The sequence below is a fragment of the Ursus maritimus genome, unplaced genomic scaffold, assembly GCF_017311325.1.
Source record: "Ursus maritimus isolate PB19 unplaced genomic scaffold, ASM1731132v1 scaffold_27, whole genome shotgun sequence".
Lineage (NCBI taxonomy): Eukaryota > Metazoa > Chordata > Mammalia > Carnivora > Ursidae > Ursus > Ursus maritimus.
In genome coordinates, this window is record NW_024425230.1 from 19,475,451 (window position 1) to 19,494,717 (window position 19,267).

Below are 19,267 nucleotides of genomic sequence, written 5' to 3' on the forward strand. Positions count from 1 at the left end.
TTGAGTCCATATGCTACCACTGGCTAATGGGGAACCCGACACAAGATACTTAACCTTGCTAAGTACCTCAGCGTCCCCGAATGTGAAGTGATAGGAATAATTCCTAACCAATAAATTATTACAAGAATTAAATTAAAGAACGTACATAATTCGAGAGATTGCTTGGCACAGTGCCTCGCATGGAGTCAGATCTCAGAAATCGTTGTTAGTAGTGATCTTAGCAGTCCTGTTCATTTAGTGCTAAGGTTTTTTTCCACCTACAAAGATGGGAATGAATGCAATGCATCAAGTCTAATGGTCTGACATTTAGCTGTCTGTGACATCTGTGACATTGTCTAGGTTTTCAGCGTTGTATACACAAATAAGTATATATTTACCTTTTTCCAAGCTCCGGTAGTTTTTTTTTTTTAAGATTTTATTTATTTATTTGACAGAGAGAGAGACAGCCAGCAAGAGAGGGAACACAAGCAGGGGGAGTGGGAGAAAAAGCAGGCTCCCAGTGGAACAGGAAGCCCGAGGCAGGGCTCAATCCCAGGACCCTGGGATCATGCCCTGAGCCAAAGGCAGACGCTTAATGACTGAGCCACCCAGGCGCCCCAAGCTCAGGCAGTTTTTAATCGGTGTATCTCGGGATCTCTTTAGCCCTATGCAGCTAGAGAACTGTGTATACCTACTGTGGCCATACCAGAGGAGGGTAAAATCCTAAGAAAGGAAGGCAACCCACAGCAGTACTGTCCTAAACTCTCCAACACTGTTGAGATCACCTCTGTACTTCCCGGCCCTAGAACAGCTTTTCAAAGAATGAGGGGCTCGCAGGTCCATGAGGATAAGTAGGGTATACAAGGCCATCATGGGGTAATGGGCTATTAGGTCACTGGATGTAAATATTCCCCTCCCTGACCAGCTGGGTTGGAAAAGCTAAGATCTTGACTCATCCGTGAACTCACGTCTTCCCAGGTGGAGGGAAGGCAAGTTGAAAAGCTAACAGCATGGGCAGAGATCCAAGGCTACCGCCTCTTGGTAAAGATAGTAAAGCAATCTGCATTTGGTGAATTTGGATCTGAGTCACTATGTAAAAGGGAACACATGAGCAGTGCCTCTGGAACCCTGGCTCCCTAATTTCAACCATGTCTCAATTCCTTTCCAATGTATTCCTTGATCTGTTCCCTCAACATAACATGCTGTCCTTCATGCACAGAGATGACCCTGATGACACACACGTCAACACGACTTATTTTTTCCAGCAGTGGTCAGGAATTTTCACCCGTCCATCCAACAAGGGTTTGTACACAATAGCTGGAGGGTAGGGGTGCATCAATCAGCCTTGGAAGGCAGTAAGACCAAGCAGTCCACAGGCAGATTGAATAAATACACAGACTTGCCTCCCACCCCCCACCATCGGGATGCCCATACGCAAGCCAAATAGGCTGACAAAAGATTATGAGTGATGGAAAGGGCATGCAATCTGAAGTCAGAGGCCTGGGTTCAAGTTCTAGGTCAGCCAGTCCCTAACAATGCAATCTTGGCTGTGTCTCATGTGCCTTTGGGGGCTCAGAACCCTCACCTTAAAATGAAGAAATACATTTTATATTGGAGATATAATAACACCTATCTCCCATAATGCTCATGATGATAAATCTAAAGTCATGTAAATGAAAGCACACCTGATAATCTACAAAATCATATATTACAAATGTTATTTATTATAAATTGATAAGTACTTTTGGTATTATAAATATAAATGCTATTACTACTAATTACCTACAGATCACAGAACTATGTCCTGCTCAGAGGTAAGATTCCCGTCTTCTTCAGAAATGTGCCAGAAAGAGCATCAGAAATCAAGCAACAAAGACGGTGTCTTGCTCTCACTGAACATGGTATACTCTGTGTCACCCAACCCAAGGAGCCCAACCTCAGGTGGCTCCACTGCCCCACATTTCTCTCCACCCAACCGCGACCACCACTCTACTAGTTGAATGGTCTTCAAGACCAAACTTACAATTCCCGAAGACTCAGCGTCTGGAAGAGCTGCCATGAAAGTGTGGTGAGCCGGTTACTCGACAGGTTTCTGCAAGAGGGACAAATAAAGGGGAAATTAAGGGAGAGATCTGGCATAAGTAATGCTCTTGGTAGGAAGCTTGGTTGTTTCATGGAGCCTGGCTTTGTGGTTCTTCTCCCTTGCTCCATTCTGCTAACAAAGTATCTGCCAATAGTCAAGGTTTGGAGAGGATTTCGAGGAAAGGAAAGGGAGAGATTTTACAAATGTAAAAAAATAAAAAAATTGTTGGTCATTTTCCCACATCCTCTCACCACAGTAAAGGTTCAGGTCACCCTCCCACAGGAGGACAGAACTCTCAGGATACACAAGCCGACAAGCATTCTTCTTCATTTTTATTATTGAGATGTCACTGACATTAAAAAACTATGTGTATTTAATGTATACATATTGATGAATTTCAAGGTAAGTGTATACCCATGAAACTGTCACCATAAACAAGGCCATAAACTTAACCATCAACTTTAAAAATCTCCTCCCTCTCTCTCTCTCTTTTTTTTTTTGCAATAACCATTATACCAGATATAACCTCTTAACGCATTTCTAGGTGTACAATCCAGTATCGTTCATGACTCACTATGCTGTACTGCACATCTCCAGGACTTACGCATCTTGCATAAGTGAAACTACTTCCCCTTTTACCAACAAGCATTCTTAACATTCACAACAGTGGGGAAAAGCCCTGCAGGTCACCTACAATTTCTTCTACCCAGTCCCTCCCCCGGCAAAGAGGCCCATCAATGATCAAGACATCAGGCTTTTGCGCACACTTCTGTTCTCCTCCTAATGACTATTTAATTGTTCTCATTAGGATGTACAGGGGAAAGGAGTAGCCATTAGTCTTCCAAATAATAGAAGAAACACGCCCACGGTGATCACGTTGCCAGGCTCAACAAACAACTTTTGATGTGATAACAGCCCTTCAAGGCAGCAGTTAGACACGCTGGAGTCGACGTGACATGGCAGGAACACTACTCCTGCACTGATGAGATCGGATGGCGGTACAGACGCCACGCAGGTCAACATCTATGCACACACACACACACAAGCATGTGTGCATCTGTGTCGATCAAACACGCAGGTGATAAAGGCTAGTGCAGACTCTTGTTTATACCCACACACGTACACGCATGCACGCACCTCTACTTAGATGATTCCTACAGCAGATATTTGGGGAGGAACCAAATACAGGCTACTTGGGGGAATGAAGGGTGGATGAATGAGACGGTCCCTCTGAAACTTATATTCAAGTTACAAATGAATAAGCAGGAGAGCTGCAGTTTGCCATGAAGAGAAGGAAGGGTACAAACAAAGTGATGCCATGACCAATATGGGAGAGGCAGACAGCTCCTGTATGCAGGTACTTAGAGAGGCGCCCTCCAAGATGGTAGCCTTGAGCTGAGGCCAGAGCGAGAATGAGCCAGTGCCAGGGCTGGGGTGTTCTGGGCAGTGGATGCGAGAAGAGCAAAGGCAGAGAGAGGGCCAGTGGGCAAGGAGGTAGGGGAGTGTGGTAGGGAACAAGGAGGAGAGAGGACAGCCACAACCACCTTGCTGGCCATGGTGAGGAGCTTGGATTTTTTTTAAGGAGCAATGAGAAGGCACTGGATGGCTTCAAGTAGGGAAGGGACATAATCTAATTACCATTTCTTAAAGGAAGAGACCAAGATTGGAAACTGGCAGAACAATTAGGAGGTTGCTGCAGTACTGAGGAAGGGGATTAGAGATAATGAAGCAGGTGGATTCAAGGGGGAAGGGGGACAGCGCCGCCAGAACCTCGCATTGGATTGTGTCTGGGAGGGGAGGGAGGAAGACGCCAGCAACAGGCAAGCAGCCAGATCATTTAATGAGACCAGGAAGGCTGTAAAAGGGTGATATCTGGGGGTGGGGTTCAGATCATGAGCCTCCCCTTACAAATGCTAAGTTTGAGATGCCTGTTGGATACCCAGAGAGAGAAATCAACTAGCCTGGTGGATACTTGGGTCTGGAGGTCATGGGGGATGTCCAGGCTGGGGGTTCACAGACGGCATGCACAGCGTTCGCGGGGACAGATGGCACACAAGGACAACCTAAGGAACAGGGCTTCCCCTTCGCATCTGAGGCCGCTGCACCCTTGGTGACAGCCGCTGACCGGGTTAGGAAGGCAGCCCCCTTTCTGCGGGTGCAGGGGACTGGTGGACAAAGGAAGGGGACCACAGGAAGGGGTCCCAAGCTTCCCGTTCCACTCCCCCTGCACCCAGCAGTCTCCTTACAGAGTCCTCCAGCCTGCACAGCGCTAAGGTAGGCCCCCATACCCCGCTTCCCCCAGAAAGAAGAGCTCTAACACACGTGAATCACCAAAGTTCATAAACCTTAACCTGTCTGCACTCTCAGCTCCCCAAAACCCCTACCCCCAGTCTGTCTTGGGCCTGCAAACTTCCTCCATGCCCCGCCAATCAGAAGGAAAGGGGTGATAAAGGAAGGCCTGCATGGTGTACACTGAAGGACACCACTGGGGCGCAGCTCCCCTGACCCCCTCCTGCTCAGGGGGGTGGAGTGGGGATCAGGTGCACACGCCCAGCGAGTGGCTGACCTTACACTAGGTTTTGCACCTGGAGCTCAGACCTCGGGGTCAAGGACACTGGGTCTCAGTACCACGCCTGAGTCCCCAGGTTGCAGCAAATGTGAGTGACTCATCTAGGTAGAAGTCTTCTGTTCCGTCTTGTTTCCCCGGCTCACTGCCTACGCACACCTGCGGCAGTGGCAGCCAAAGTCAGACAGGCCCGCCTGCCATGAGGTCTCCCCCTCACTCCAGCACCTCCTTAAACAGAACTCCCGGTCCTAAAACTGAGCAGTACCCCAGGAGAGTCAGCAGCCAGGAACCCCAGATTCACTGAGCCCTCAGAAGCAGCCCCATCTGTCTCTCCCCCTCCCCCACCCCCAGACAGAAGCAGGGCAACAGCCCAGGAAACAGGAGTAACGCAGGTGAAGTGGGGACCCTGCCCATCTCCGAGGGAGGATCGGCCTGGGAGTGTGTGCCAGGGGGTTCCTGGGGAGCCTGAGGCAGGGATCAGGCTGCCAGCAATGTCCTTTCACAAAGGTCATGTTTTGCTACATTAGGCAGAAATGTCATGAGAAAATTGGATTCTAGAAGAAAGAAAATAACAGGCATTCTGGGCAAATAAAGAATAAGAAATAGCATTATCTCCTTATTACAAGCTGGAGTGGGGAGGGGGCCTGGGACACTCCGTAAAGGGGGCATGGGCCCTGTTCTCCTGGAGGTGTCTTGGCTTCATCTCCTTCCTGCCACGCCCACCAAGGCCCCCCCAAGGGAAATGGCCCCCCAATTCCTCCAGCTCTTCCAGGACTCGTGCGCTATGTCGACGACGACAAACTCCCCTCCTCCCCCACCGCCTCACTGGGACACAGACCATCTCTCCTGTTGGAGCGAAGGCCCGCCCTTACTCCCCCTGCAGAGGGGCTCCTCTCCTGTGCTCACACCTCCCTGCCTCCCTGCACTACCATGACAACCAACAGCCCCACTCACCAAGGGCTTCCTACTCAGCACCGGGTACTGTGTTCAGCACTTTCACATTCAAGACCTCCTTTGATATATACAGCAACCACAGGGAGCGGGTGTTACTACCATCTCCGCGGTGGAGCTGAACGGGTCTGAGTGGCCTTAACGCAAAGACCCCATCAACAAGCAACAAGCCACATACCCAGGAACGTTCGCAACCAACACACAGATGTGTAAATTCCAGGTACGCACCGTGCTCCGCGAGACCCTGGAGAAACGCAGCGCGCACAACCTGTACAACCGTCCATGTACACCGTTCCCCACCAGAGACACGCGAGAGAAGCACCCAGCCCCAGAGACAAATACATGCGCAGAAGACAAGTAAGGCAAACACAGAGCCACCACAAGACAAGCAGGGCACGCCTCTGGCCACCCTGCCCTCACAGGCATTTATAAATGCTCACGGTGCAGGAATATGGGGACACTAAGACATGGGGCTTTGATGGACTCACCGCCCATTCAGAACTCACTGCCCCTGATTTTCCTCCCAGCTAGCGCCTCACCTTATTCACATGCCGCCCGTAACTGATGGGCTGGCTGCCCTGCTCGACAGAGTCAGGGTTTAGTTAAGAACCATCCTGCCTCTGGGCCCCACAGCAGCGTCTTCCGGAAGCCTCCTCCCTGACAGATCCATTATCCCCCATTTCTGACGTTTGCTTGGGTCAATGGCCAGTTTCCCAGCCACCTGACCACTGGAATTAATTTGGTGAGCAAGATTTTATGAGATGAGGCATCAAATACTTTCCCCAAATCAAGCTCTGTGACATTGCCCCCGTATCCCTCATCTGAGACTACCAAACAAAGCCATTAATTTTGTCCTGCACTGCTGGCTCTCTTACAGCCCAGTCTCCGGAGCCCAGAGAAATGAACAATGACGATGCAGCTCCTGGGTGCTCTGGGAACAGGGAGCCAGACACGCAGATGGCCAAAATCGGACCCAGCGGAAGGGTAGGGCTGAGATGGCCCTTCCTGCCATTAACCGCTTGGTGAACACGGGTCCTCCCAGGCTAAACACCACAGCATGGTAAGCAGTTCCATGACCTTCCTAAAGGGAACAACCAAACTGCAGCAGGATAGGACCCATGATCGGGGAGGATGTCACCCTCCACCCCGGGAACCCTACTGTCCAACCAAAGGGTCACTCAAGATGAATTCTGTTGCCAAGAAAAGCCAACCACGTGAATTCCTCTGTTGCCCCCAAAGACACCATATCCTTGGGGGCTGAAACTTGAGAAGGGGACACTGAGCCCCACCCACCAGTGATCCTGAAGATGGGAGGCTTTGCAGAGTGCCTGGATGTGGCTGACATCTGGAAGTGCCTCCTCTTCTATGGGCAGAGGTAGGCCCGGGCGCGCAGGTTACGTTTCAGGACTGGAGTGTGTAAGGGATCGCCAGAAGGTGCCAGGTTCTCTCTTCGAACCCCCAACCATCTTCCGAGACCTGGGGGCCCCGGATCCCCCACAACTCCCCTTACATCTGTATACATGGGATGTTAATGGAGCCCCCCCACCCAACGTCATTATCACTGTGTGAGAGTCTATGTCTCCCCTCCTGGGCCCTCCACCCTCTTCCTCTATTTATTTCACCCTCTTTTTTGGGTTCCACTGAGCTCTCGGGCCCCCTTCCAGGTTCCTGTTTATAAGCCCCATCCCCTCTGCCCTGGACTTGGATGTGAGACTTGTCTCAATAAACCCTTTGGAGTAAGAAAAAAAGAAAGAAAAGAAAAGAAAGAGAAAAAAAAGACACACTGAGAACCAGGAGTGTGTTCAGCTGCAGCCCAAAGACGAAGGTGGCTTTTTTTTTTTTTTAAGATTTTATTTATCTGAGAGAGAGAGAATGAGAGGGGAAGGGGTCAGAAGGAAAAGCAGACTCCCCTCTGAGCAGGGAGCCTGATGCGGGACTCAATCCTGGGACTCCAGGATCATGACCTGAGCCCAAGGCAGCCGCCCAACCAACTGAGCCACCCAGGCACCCAAAGGTAGCTTCTCCTAGAGGATCTGTTCCACTGCTTGCAAAAGGCCCCATTCTGAACACCGTACGGGCTCAGAGCACCAAGCACAGCTAACCAGAACGCAGCAGAGGTCAAGGCCTCCTCATCTTGTAGGCTCCCAGGAGTGTGGCTTGCTGGCTGCGTCCATCACAATCGAAATCTTATTTCCTTCATCCAAGAAGGCAGCATTTTGAAAGGTGCAATTCTCAGGGTGCCTGGGTGGCTCAGTCGGTTAAGTGTCTGCCTTCAGTTCAGATCATGATCTCAGGGTCCTGGGATAGAGCCCTGAGTCCGGGAGCCTTCTTCTCCCTCTGCCCCTCCCCCCACTTGTTCTCTCTCTTTCTCTCTCTCTCTCTAATAAATAAATAAAATCTTTTTTTTAAAAAAAGTGCAATTCTTCCTTCCGTGACATCTGACGTCCCCTTGGCAATCCTTTCCTTTTCCCCATAGAAGAAACATCTCCTTGGTCTTCTTGGAAACAGCCAACTCCCTCCCCTGCCACCCTGCACCAGGATTCTTTGGAAATTGCTGAAGAATCCCAAGGAAAGTTCAAGATAGGAGAACTCCCCCCGCCCCATGCAGCACCAACTCCACAGAGAGTTTGCTGAAAACGAACCAATGGACCACAGAGAAGGAGAAGGCTGCCAGTCTACTGCCCACTTCTCCAAGACCCAGGGCATGTATGCTTCATCGACCTTGTGCAAGGTCGGCCCCACACCACGGGTGACTGCAGCCCACCATGAGGAGCCATGAAGGTGGCTGCCACCAACCTCCTTGGGATGAAAGGGTGAGAAGGAAGGAAGCGCCACGCATTCTCTTCCCCAAGGCCTGCTGCCAGCCACCAAGGAGGCTCTACGAGCCAACCTCTTAAAATCCAGTGCCTGTGACAAGGAAGCAGGGGCTGCTGCCCAACGTTCCTCTTGAAGACCAAGAAATATTTTTCTACATCATTGATATATTTGCTTTTCCCTCAATTAAATTGCTGTAAAAGGGGGTGGGGGTTAAAGCCATTTGAGCCATTTTTATTCAGCTAAATTACACTGGATGGCTCATTTAATGAACTTTAATGAAGCCAAAATGCTTTCTCTAATCAAATCTCAAGTGACGTGACTGGTGTCTTGACCTTAGATCAGGAGACTAGAGACAGCTTTTCTACAAGGCCCTGTGCTGGGCTGAACCAGGGTTTCCCAGAGAATGTTCCTGAGAATCTGAGATCTACAGTACATTAATGGATATTACAAGGGGGAAAAAAATTCATCTTCTCTGAAAAATGTGGTTTTAAACAAATTAAACAGGCTTATTCACTGCAGAACTTCTCAGAGCCTTTATGAAGAGGAGGATCTGACCTACTGAGTCTCAAACATTGGACCACAGAACCTTCTCCATCGAGCACCTAGCAAAAAATTATCACCCTACATAGCATACAGAAAAGATGGTTATGGTTAAGAAATAGGTATTCACTCTTGGTGCAGGGTTCTTGGCTCACAGCTATCAAAACCCTCGGAACTTCTTGAGCAGTAAGAGCGGTGGGAGCATCTTTTGTTATAATATTTGATCTCTTGTCCTCAGCTCCTGAGATTGCTTCAGAGAATGAGGTGACTTTGTAAAGCCCCTGAAGATGGGTGCTGGTTGCCAGGGGAACCAACCATGTATAGAGGATTAGAACTTTCAGTCCCACCCCCCGATTTCTGGAGAGGGGAGAGGCAGTGGAGGCTGAATCAATCACCAATGGCCAATGATGGAGTCAAACAAGCCTATGTAATAAAGGCCCCATAAAAACCCCATAAAAAAGGGGTCCAGGGTTGGTGATCCAGAATACTTCTACATGCTACCAGGCCAGGTGCCAAACTCCACAAGGACGAAAGGTCCTTTGTTCAAGACCTGGCCTTACGTATCTCTTCATCTGGCTGTTGATTTGTACTCTTTAATATCCTTTGTAATAAACCAGTAATCCGGTGAGTAAATGAGTTCGCTGAGTCCTGTGAGCCACTCTAGCAAATTAATCGAACTCGTGGAGGGGGTCATGGGAACCTCTGATTTACAGCCAGGTTGTCAGAAGTACCAGGAAGAATATGGATTTGGGACTGGCCTCTGAAGTGGGATCCGATGCTGTCTCTGGGTAGTCGGTGGCAGAATTGAGTTGAATTGTAGGACACCCAGCTGGTGTCCCAGAATTGCTTGGTGGTGTGGGAAGAAAACACCCACACATTGGAAATTGGGTGCAGAATCCATCATGGAGTGCCGGGGTCAGCGAGCTATTGTCTGCAGGCTAGCACTCAGTTTTTGTAAATAGATTTTTGGAATACAGCCACATCCCTTCATTTATGTGTTGTCTGAGCCCATGTTCTAGGTGGAATAATGGTCCTCCGAAGATGTCCACATCCCAGTTCCCAGAATCTGTGAATAGATCAACTTCCATGTCAAAAGAGACTCTGCAGATGTAATTAAAAGCGTGGACCTTGAGATGAGAAAATTATCCTTAATCATCCCCTGGCCCCAGGGCAAGCACAAGCGTCCTCAGAAGTAGAAGGGGGGGACAGAGGGGTCAGAGAAAGATGTGACTAGGGAAGAGAGGAAAAGACATGGGATGTGCTGGCTCTGAAGAGGGAGGAAGGCACCACAGGCCAAGGACTGTGCATGGATCTCTAGAAGCTGGAAGAGGCAGTGAAATGAATTTTCCCCAAGAGCCTCCAAAAGGGACCCCAGCCCTGCAGACACCTGGATTTTTAGCCCAGCGAGGACCATGCTGCTTCTAAGCTACACAGCATAAAGCAAGCCATTTGTGTTTTTAGCCACAATGTTTAGGATAATTTGTTACAGCAGCAACAGAAAACTCATACGCCCTCGGAGCCTGCATTAAAGCCACAGGGTTGAGTAGCTATCAGGGAAGACAGAAACTACTTAGTATGTGGACATTTCCAGAAAAAGTGTGCCAGCACTCACCCATGGAAAAATAACGGGAGCCATCTATGCTAATTCAAATGTCTAGTGGTCACATTTTAGAAAGTGAAAAGAAAGAGATGACAGTAGTTGTATTCCTACGTTACACTTAACTCAGCAAATATAAAGTGTCATCCATTTATGTGATCAACATAATAAACGCTAGTGAGATAACTCATCTTCTTTTGTGTGCATGTTCCATCTTTGCAATCCACGTGTACTTTACACTCATGACACATCTCCATTTGGACTGGCCACATTTCAAGGGCTTAAGAGACACGGATGGCAGCTCTCGAGCATCTGTACAAGCCAGGCGCTGACTGGGGTCCTCAGCGGAGAGGAGCCGCCAACAGGTGGAGAAGTAGAACTGTAAGTTCTCCAAAGGGCAGCCGTTCTCTCTCCAGATGCCAATCCATCCCAGGACCCAGCAGCCACGTGGCTTGCCCTGTGGAAAGGAACCACTCCAGTCGTCCCCAACCACATGGCAACACCACTGGGAAGCTGCCAGTGTCCCCTCAAGCTACAGAAGCTCAGGACAGGCAGGGAAAGAGGCATGCTGGCAAGATGGAGAAGGAGGGTGGCCCCACACATGAGACACCAGACTTGGGCGTGATCACTGGACGTTCAGAATGCTCGGCCCAGTTAGAATGGCAAAAATTGACAAGGCAAGAAACAACAATTGCTAGAAAGGATGTGGAGAAAGGGGATCCCTCCTACATTGTTGGTGGGAATGCAAGTTGGTACAGCCACTCTGGAAAACAGTGTGGAGGTCCCTTAAAAAGTTAAAAATTGAGCTACCCTATGACCCAGCCATTGCACTACTGGGTATTTACCCCAAAGATACAGACGTAGTGAAGAGAAGGGCCATATGCACCCCAATGTTCATAGCAGCATTGTCCACAATAGCCAAATCGTGGAAAGAACCAAGATGCCCTTCAACAGATGACTGGATTAAGAAGTTGTGGTCCATATATACAATGGAATATTACTCAGCTATCAGAAAGAACGAGTTCTCAACACTTGCTGCAACATGGATGGCACTGGAGGAGATAATGCTAAGTGAAATAAGTCAAGCAGAGAAAGACAATTATCATATGATTTCTCTCATCTATGGAACATAAGAACTAGGAAGATCGGTAGGGGAAGAAAGGGATAAAGAAAGGGGGGGTAATCAGAAGGGGGAATGAAGCATGAGAGACTATGGACTCTGAGAAACAAACTGAGGGCCTCAGAGGGGAGGGGGGTGGGGGAATGGGATGGACCAGTGATGGGTAGTAAGGAGGGCACGTATTGCATGGTGCACTGGGTGTTATACGCAACTAATGAAGCATCAAGCTTTACATCGGAAACCAGGGATGTACTGTATGGTGACTAACATAATATAATAAAAAAACAAAAAAAAAAAGAATGCTGGGCCCACCTAATCAAGTGCAGGCTCCCCCTTGAAGTTCAAGTCTTTTCACACGATGACCTAAAGCCCATCTGCATGTCCTCCCATCACCACCCATCTTCCTCCCCATAACTAACCCTAAAGACACCCCACCCCCATAAACAGAGTGGGATCACGGAACTGGCGGTACCCTCACAACTTCCTGGCACTTCTCCATCTCCATACCACAGCCCCCAGTGCCCTATACCCATTCAGGCTCTTGCCCCCTGTCCTGTAGGCACGGTGCAGATGGGCCTAAGAACAGCCCATGCCGCCCACCCCAGAACCTTCTTGCCCTCCTCTTCCTCCCATGCATTTTGTCTGGGCCACATCTCAGACTGCTGGCTTTGACGGACGGCTCTGCAGGTGTTGGCCTCCTTCCCCAGAAGACTGCTCTCCCTGCACGTGGAGAACCACTTCCTTTCAGCTGGAGAGCCCTTATAGCCCCTGGAGCATAGTAAGTGCTCAGTAAACGTACAGTAAGTTCAGCTGAATTCCCATAGAACTTTGACATCACATGGGACTGGGCGCCGGTCCCACCTCTGCTGCTTCCATGCTCTGTGACCCTGGGTACATTCCCCGACCTCTCTGCTCCTATGTATGCTGCGGACACGGACAGGGCCTGTCCCTTTGCGTGGCGGTGAGGATTAAACATGCCATGTCGAATGGGGTACAGAAAGCAGCTGGCGCAAGGCCTGGCCCTTGATAAACACAATCTATCATTGTTCAGGCACGGCGTCTCTGCCCTTATCTGCCCATCTCCAGTCACCGCGGAAGCTGCAGCAAGCCCAAGCCCATGCAAACAGGGGCCAGAGGCCCAGGCGATGACCCCCTGAACGTAGGCATCAACAAAATCTCAGTTCAACAAAAGAACACAGAAACCCATTTTAATGACACAACAAGTAGCATCTATACCGCCCCCCCCTCCCCCGAGATGCACTGGGACCTGAACTCCAGCCCAGCCCAGCCCACTGCCCTCATGCCTGGGCAAAGCCTAAAGGTCCCACAGGTCCAGGGAAGAGGGAGTGCTCACCGTGAAGCCTGGAGGCAGAGGTCTGGTCGCAGGGCTCATGAAAAGGCCTTAACATCAGCTCTGAGCCTTCATGCAGTCGGGTTCTCGCCAGACCTTGAATGTTATTCAGACTATTCTGAGGCGTTTTGCTCCTTGGGAGTTTCATTTCAGACAAATTAACCAAAAGCTAATTGCCCTGAAGCAGGAGAGCTCTCTCTGGAGCCTGGGGAGGGAGGGGGGGGGCGAGGGGAGGCCTGACAGACAGGGGGTGTTCCTACCAGCGGGCCCCCTCGGGGACAGAGGAGGAGAGCAGGCCCGGGCTGGTTCCGGGAGCCACAGCCCCCAACAGAGGCTTTGGTACGTGAACAGGGAGGTGGGGACCCTCATTTTTCACTCGAGAGCCGTTGTGACAAGAGAAAAACAAAGACGCAGAGAGAGTGTCTGTGGGACAATCAAGAAAGTAGCTAGAAGCAAAGCGGGGGCTCTTGAGGGAGGAGGGAAGCCGAAGTGAGTGTGGCTGCGGCCCCACCGGCGCTGGTGGGGAAAAGGCCAAGCACATTGTCAGGACCAGGGAACCTGAGTCCAGTCCGGGGAGGCTGGCAGGGAGAGGCTGGGCAGGGGCCGGAGGGTTGAAAAGCACGTTCCTGCTAATTATCGTTTAGCTACACCAGGCACCGAAGATCTCTGTTCTAAGATCTAGTCTTGGGATTCAAGGAAGATCGATGGCTCTCCCCAAAACAATAAAATTATGAGCAGAAAGCTGCTTTGGCCTGTTTATAAGGAAACGCGATTAGGCCAACATTGCCTATCATCCCTCCTGTGCGTTGAGTGGTTGGAAGGAGCCCAGGCCAGGGGTGGGTTTGGGGTTAGCATCTAGGGCACGGGCTCTCCAGCTCTGGGAATCAGCACCACCTGGACGCTGATAAAACCCAGACACCTAGGCTCCCCCTCCCAGAGTTCCTGATTCAGGGTCTGGCCTGGAATCTGCATTGCTAAGCCGTTCCCAGGGGAGGCTGATGTTGCCGGTTAGGGAACCACACTTCCAGAGCCACTGATGGAGGGAAATTCCATCTTCCCAAGGAGTTGACTTCACCTCCTACCAACTCCTCCTGCCCTGAAAACCTGGCTGATCAAACGTGTAGGAGAGAATAAAACAGCCATGTGTCCAGATGTAAAGAGACGCCATGTGAAAAGTAGAGGAATCTCCCGCAAGAGCTCCTGGGAACGGAAGCCACTGTTAACAACTAGAAAGGGGATTTAGCATCCCCATCTGAACCTGGGTGGACGACTGCCAAGTGCGAGGTGCCGCTAGGCAGTCGGCAGGAGGGCTGGGACAGAGTTAGAAACCGACTAAACTGAGCAGATTGGGACCCCCCTCCATTGGGGTCCCCTTGAGGCCAGAGGACACCCCAAGAAGCAGAGGCCTTAGCCCAGAACCTGAGGTATTTTCCTAGAAGCTTGGAGCATGGTGTCAAGCCCCAGGATGAAAGGGCTAATGGAGGCCACTCCCTCCAGAGCTGGCTTTGTGGACAGCTGTCTAAGGGCTTTGGGGGCCTTTGACCCAGAGCCCCTCAGGCCCCCCCTGTCCCTCCCCCTTCCCAGACAAGAACCTGTGTGTGGATTTCAAGAGCTGTTGCTGACTGCTGTCTGCTTCCCTTCCAGCAGAGCTAGGAGGACATGCGGATACCACTTGGGGCCTTCTCACCCGCGGGGTTGGCCAGGACACCGGCTCATGGAGACCACGTGAGGCAGTAGGTACCAGTTAGTGTTTAAGATGGAATGTATGGGCAACAGGCATTGCAGGGAGAGCCCAGGCAAGGCAGCGTGGTGGAGAGCTCATTATATCCCCACTGGACTGCTCTAGGGGGCCGTAGGAATTTTCCAAGTGTGGTCCCCCAGCAGCATCAGCATCATTGGACACTCATTAGAAATGTAACTTCTGGGGGGGCGGGGCAGCCCAGACCTGCTGAATCAGAACCTCCTGGGTTGAGTCCCGCCCCCTGTGTCCTATCGGGCCCTCCAGGCGATGCTGGCTTCTGCTCCAGTTTCGAGAAGCATCGGCCCAGTGGCAAACAGCACAGACTCTGAAGCCAGACCGACAAGCTAGACTCTCGGCTCTGGACCTCTTGGGTTGCGTGACCCACCCTCCCCACCTCCAGAGAACATTACAGAACCTCTCTGGACCCGTGTCTTCCTCGTGACCCCAGAAGTCGTAATAATATCTGCCTTACGGGGCAGCTCTAAGGATGAAGACGAATTCATGCATGTCAAGCGCCCAACGCAGTGCTTGGCACACAGTAGGTACTCAGTGCATGGCCACTGGGGTATTGCACGGGGTAGTGATGACAGCGGCTAACACACGCAACGATTACTCTGGGCCAGCTCTCTTGAAAGGTTTTACATGTAAGAGCTCACTTGAACCCTGCAACAGCCCCACGAGGGATGAGCCACAACCACCACCGCCACCACCACCATCATCATCATTTCCACTTTCCAAAGGGGAGGGATTGGAGCAAAGAGGTTAGGTCCCTTGCCCTGGGTCAGCAGCTGCTGCCAGGGGGAGCCAAGAATTGAACCCCCACAGCCTGGCCACAGTCCATGTTCCTTAGCACCTACCAGCAGCAGCAGGAGGAGGAATGTCACTGGGGTTCCATCTCCTGTACTTCCCATAACCCCTACCTTCCTATGACCCAGTAGGACAACATCTTACCATGCTTAAGCGGAATTTGGAAAACCTTCCCCACCCCCAAGTCTGGGAAGACTGGAATTCTTGGTCTCTGAAAGGGGGAATCGAATCGAATTTCCCACTGTGTCCCCTTGTCTAAGTAGGACCATACGTAAAGCCAAAAAGGATGGAGACCCACCTGCTAACACGAAGGGGCCCACAGGGAGAGGCGTGGAGAGCCCTCATCCAGTGAAGTATTCCCCCATGCATTCCCCCCTTTCCTGCAGACCAGACTACAGGCATGGAGGGGTTTGGGGGAGTCAGACACGGAACAACATGTCCTAGAGCACATCTCCAGGAGGCACATGGGCAGGAGCTCTGAGCCGCCAGTGCGCGGACCACAGGTCAGCCTTTCAACGTGACTGCCTCGTGCTGGGGGGCTGGGCATATTTGGGAGCACCGCTTCCGCCCTGCCCTCAGGCTGCTGATGACTTGCCCCTGCACACAGCAGACTTTAGAAACAGCAGGCAAAATGGAAGCACAAAGAAGGAATAACAGGGCTCAGTGTCTGTATCAAACGCTTGTCCCTGTAATGAACCCGCAGCACCTGGGACTAAGAATTCTACCTAAGACTGTGCTCTGGGGCCAAGTCTCTCCCGGAGCCTCCGAACCACCAGTACCATAGCCAACAAGAACACAAAGCTTCCAGGAGGTTCTACCCTTGCCTGGCCCCTTTCTGCCTATATAATTATTGGGAAGCTCTCTTCCACACTCTGAGCCTCCTCTACCCTCTGAAAAGGGAGCAAAATCTCTAGCACATGGACAGTGGGAATCAAATAAAATAACACACGCGGTCGCCCCGCACGGTGCCCGTCCTAGGTGGGCACTCCACGGAAAGGGGCTTTTATTACCAGTGGAGACTCAGAAACAACAAAGATGGTGAGCCATCACAACTGTTAATGAGATAACTAAAGGGGGGGGCACCCACCCGGGGAAGGGGAGGGACGAGGGGTGGGGCCCACGCTCCAGTTCCCAAATCCTCGATGGTGATGGTGCGTGGAGGGACCCATTGCCACACGAACAACAAAACAAGGAAATTCGCACCCGACAACGCGCTCGCAGACGCTGCTAAATGGTTTCCAATTAATTAACTGATTACACGATAGAACAGAAGGGGATTCGAAAGAGCGCTGTTGACCTTTAAGAATAATTAATATATCAGGATAGCAAACTCATCCAAGGAAAATAATGAGGAACATTATAATATTACATCCAAAAGCTCTGGATGGGGAGGCAGATGGGCCTTTCCTAAGCAACCCCCTGACTCCCTCCACCTCCTCCGGCTTCCTGTCTACCCACTACCTCCCACCCAGCCTCTTCCTCCAGATCCTGAGACTCTGGACTCCCCCCTCTGCACACCAGCACTGCTGCCCCCCACCCAGTCCTGCAGGCATTGTTTGCCGGGGGAACGATAGCAAAATAAGGAGGGCCCGGTGAAAGGCTCCCCATGCTGCCGAATGGGAGGGGAGATGCTGAGAGGGGCACATCAGCTCCCCCTTCACAGTCCGCATGCGTGCCGGAAGCCTCTCTCCCCACCTACTGCACTGCTGGGGTCGGCACTCCAGACTGGGGGTAGGTGCCCCTCCTCCTGGCCCCCGGCTCCTGGCTCACAAGGCAATTCTACCGTCACGGCCCTAATGGAATATAAGGTTCACTATCTGATGGCAAGCAGTTCATACAGTCTATGAGGTCATAGGCCCATCTATCTTAGTCACAATTCTACTGTTCCCAGCACCCCGCAACACAGCGTTGTTGAGTGGATCCGGAATGAGTTTTCTGCCACAGTCAGCTTTTACTTGCTTGACACTCTGGATCCTCCCAGAATTTCGGGCAAATGCCGAATCATCCTCCAGGACTCCCTGAAATATCCTTCGTCCAAAAAGCCTGACTGACTGCCACCTCCTGAGTTTTCCCACTCCCAGGGTCCCAGAGTAGTCCGTCCATCCCTTTAGTTTAGCACTTGTCACACTGTCAGTCTATCAACAGTCTGGCTTCCTATTAGTCAGGGGACCCCCTAAGAGTAAAAACAGGGCTTTTCTTAATCTCTTTGTATCCTCAATACAAGCAAAATACCTGGTATACAGTAGGCACCCAGGAAATATTAGCTGAAGGATCCCAAGGATAAATGGAAGTTCGTTGGCCAAAAGGAGGTAAATTCCATAAAACCTCCACTCCCCTTAGATAACTCCAAGGATACGAGATCCATTCATTCAACAAGTACTGATGATGGGTGACCACACATCCCGGTTTGCCCAAACAGTCCTGGTTCACGTCTGTTGTCCCAGAATCCCATTCCATTAGTTCCCTTTCACTCCCAAAAGTGTCTTAGTCCGAGGCACCTAGGTGGCTCAGTCAGTTGAGCGTCCGACTCTTGGTTTTGGCTCAGGTCGTGATCTCAGGGTCGTGGGATCGAGCCCCGCATCAGGTTCAGCGTGGAGTCTGCTGCTGGAGATTCTCTCTCCCCCTCTCCCTCTGTCCCTTCCCCAACACCCACATTCCCCGAATAATAAATAAACAAATAAATATATAGTTAAAATCTTCTAAAAAACGGTGTCCCAGTGTGGATAATAATTTTACTGAATTCCTACTATGCACTACCCATTGGCTGTTGGTTTATAGTGCAGAACAATAGAGATAGACAAATTCTCTAAACAAAGTTTTAGTATCATCCCAGCTTTTACTATATTGAAAGGCAACCTCCACCCCCTCAATCATTCAACCCACGCTAATCTGGTACCTAGTCCGTGCCAGGCAATGCTAGGCACTGGTGCATGAAGTGAATGAGATGCGTTCTCCCATGGAAACCGTTCACTGCCTACGTTTCCAGAAGAATCTGGGGAAGGGGATCTGTCTGAAAGGTTTGCATGTGGCTCAGAATCTGAATGTTCCTTATGGTCTTTAATCCTTGCTGGCCCCACAGAATGGTGGGGTGCAGTCAGGTTGGCCACAGTCCCCATATCCATCCATGTCAGCTGGCCCAGAGTAGGTATCCTTGCTCTAAAATATCTTGGGTTCTTTTTTTTTTTTCTTAATCCTTAAAAGGGCAGGTCCGAGGGTATTTGCACAGAAGTATATAGCCACAGATAGGAGATATCCTGGAGAACAATCTCCAGAACCTCGTGACTAATAGGAGACCCAGACCCACTCCCGATCCCCCTTTTTCTTCTCTAGGTTCTCATCTGTCTTCACACAGATTTCTCCCAGCCCAGCTTTTCCTAAATCACTGCAGTGTTCAGGGTCCTGTAGCTAATCTCATTTCCAAAGCTCACATGGCTTTGCTTCTACTGAAATTCTCCACGTTACCACTCTCACTCTCTTTCCTCCTCTGTGTCAGAAGTACTGGCCTCCTCTCTCACTCGCTGTGACTGCCAGTAATAACCATGTCCCTTCTCCTGAGCTGCAGCCACAGTTAGGGGCCAGCGGCCCCCGTCCTCCCACCCCACCCCCATCTCGATCTCACTTCCAATGTCAGCTGAAAACATAGCTTTTCTCCTTTTAATTACACTTCTCTGCTCCCTCTCTGTTATTGGCCTCATGACTCAGGGCTTCAATTTAT

General features: G+C 50.7%; 1 protein-coding gene across 4 annotated transcripts in view; it reads right to left on the reverse strand.

Annotated features, from left to right (window-relative positions):
- Positions 1 to 19,267, reverse strand: part of NTRK3 (neurotrophic receptor tyrosine kinase 3) — a 367,569-nt gene that overhangs the window by 255,549 nt on the left and 92,753 nt on the right. For all 4 annotated transcript variants that reach the window (XM_040642769.1, XM_040642772.1, XM_040642771.1 and 1 more), the window contains exon 4: positions 2,003 to 2,071. In XM_040642769.1, the coding sequence (XP_040498703.1) occupies positions 2,003 to 2,071 (69 nt within the window). The remainder of the gene's footprint in view (positions 1 to 2,002; positions 2,072 to 19,267) is intronic.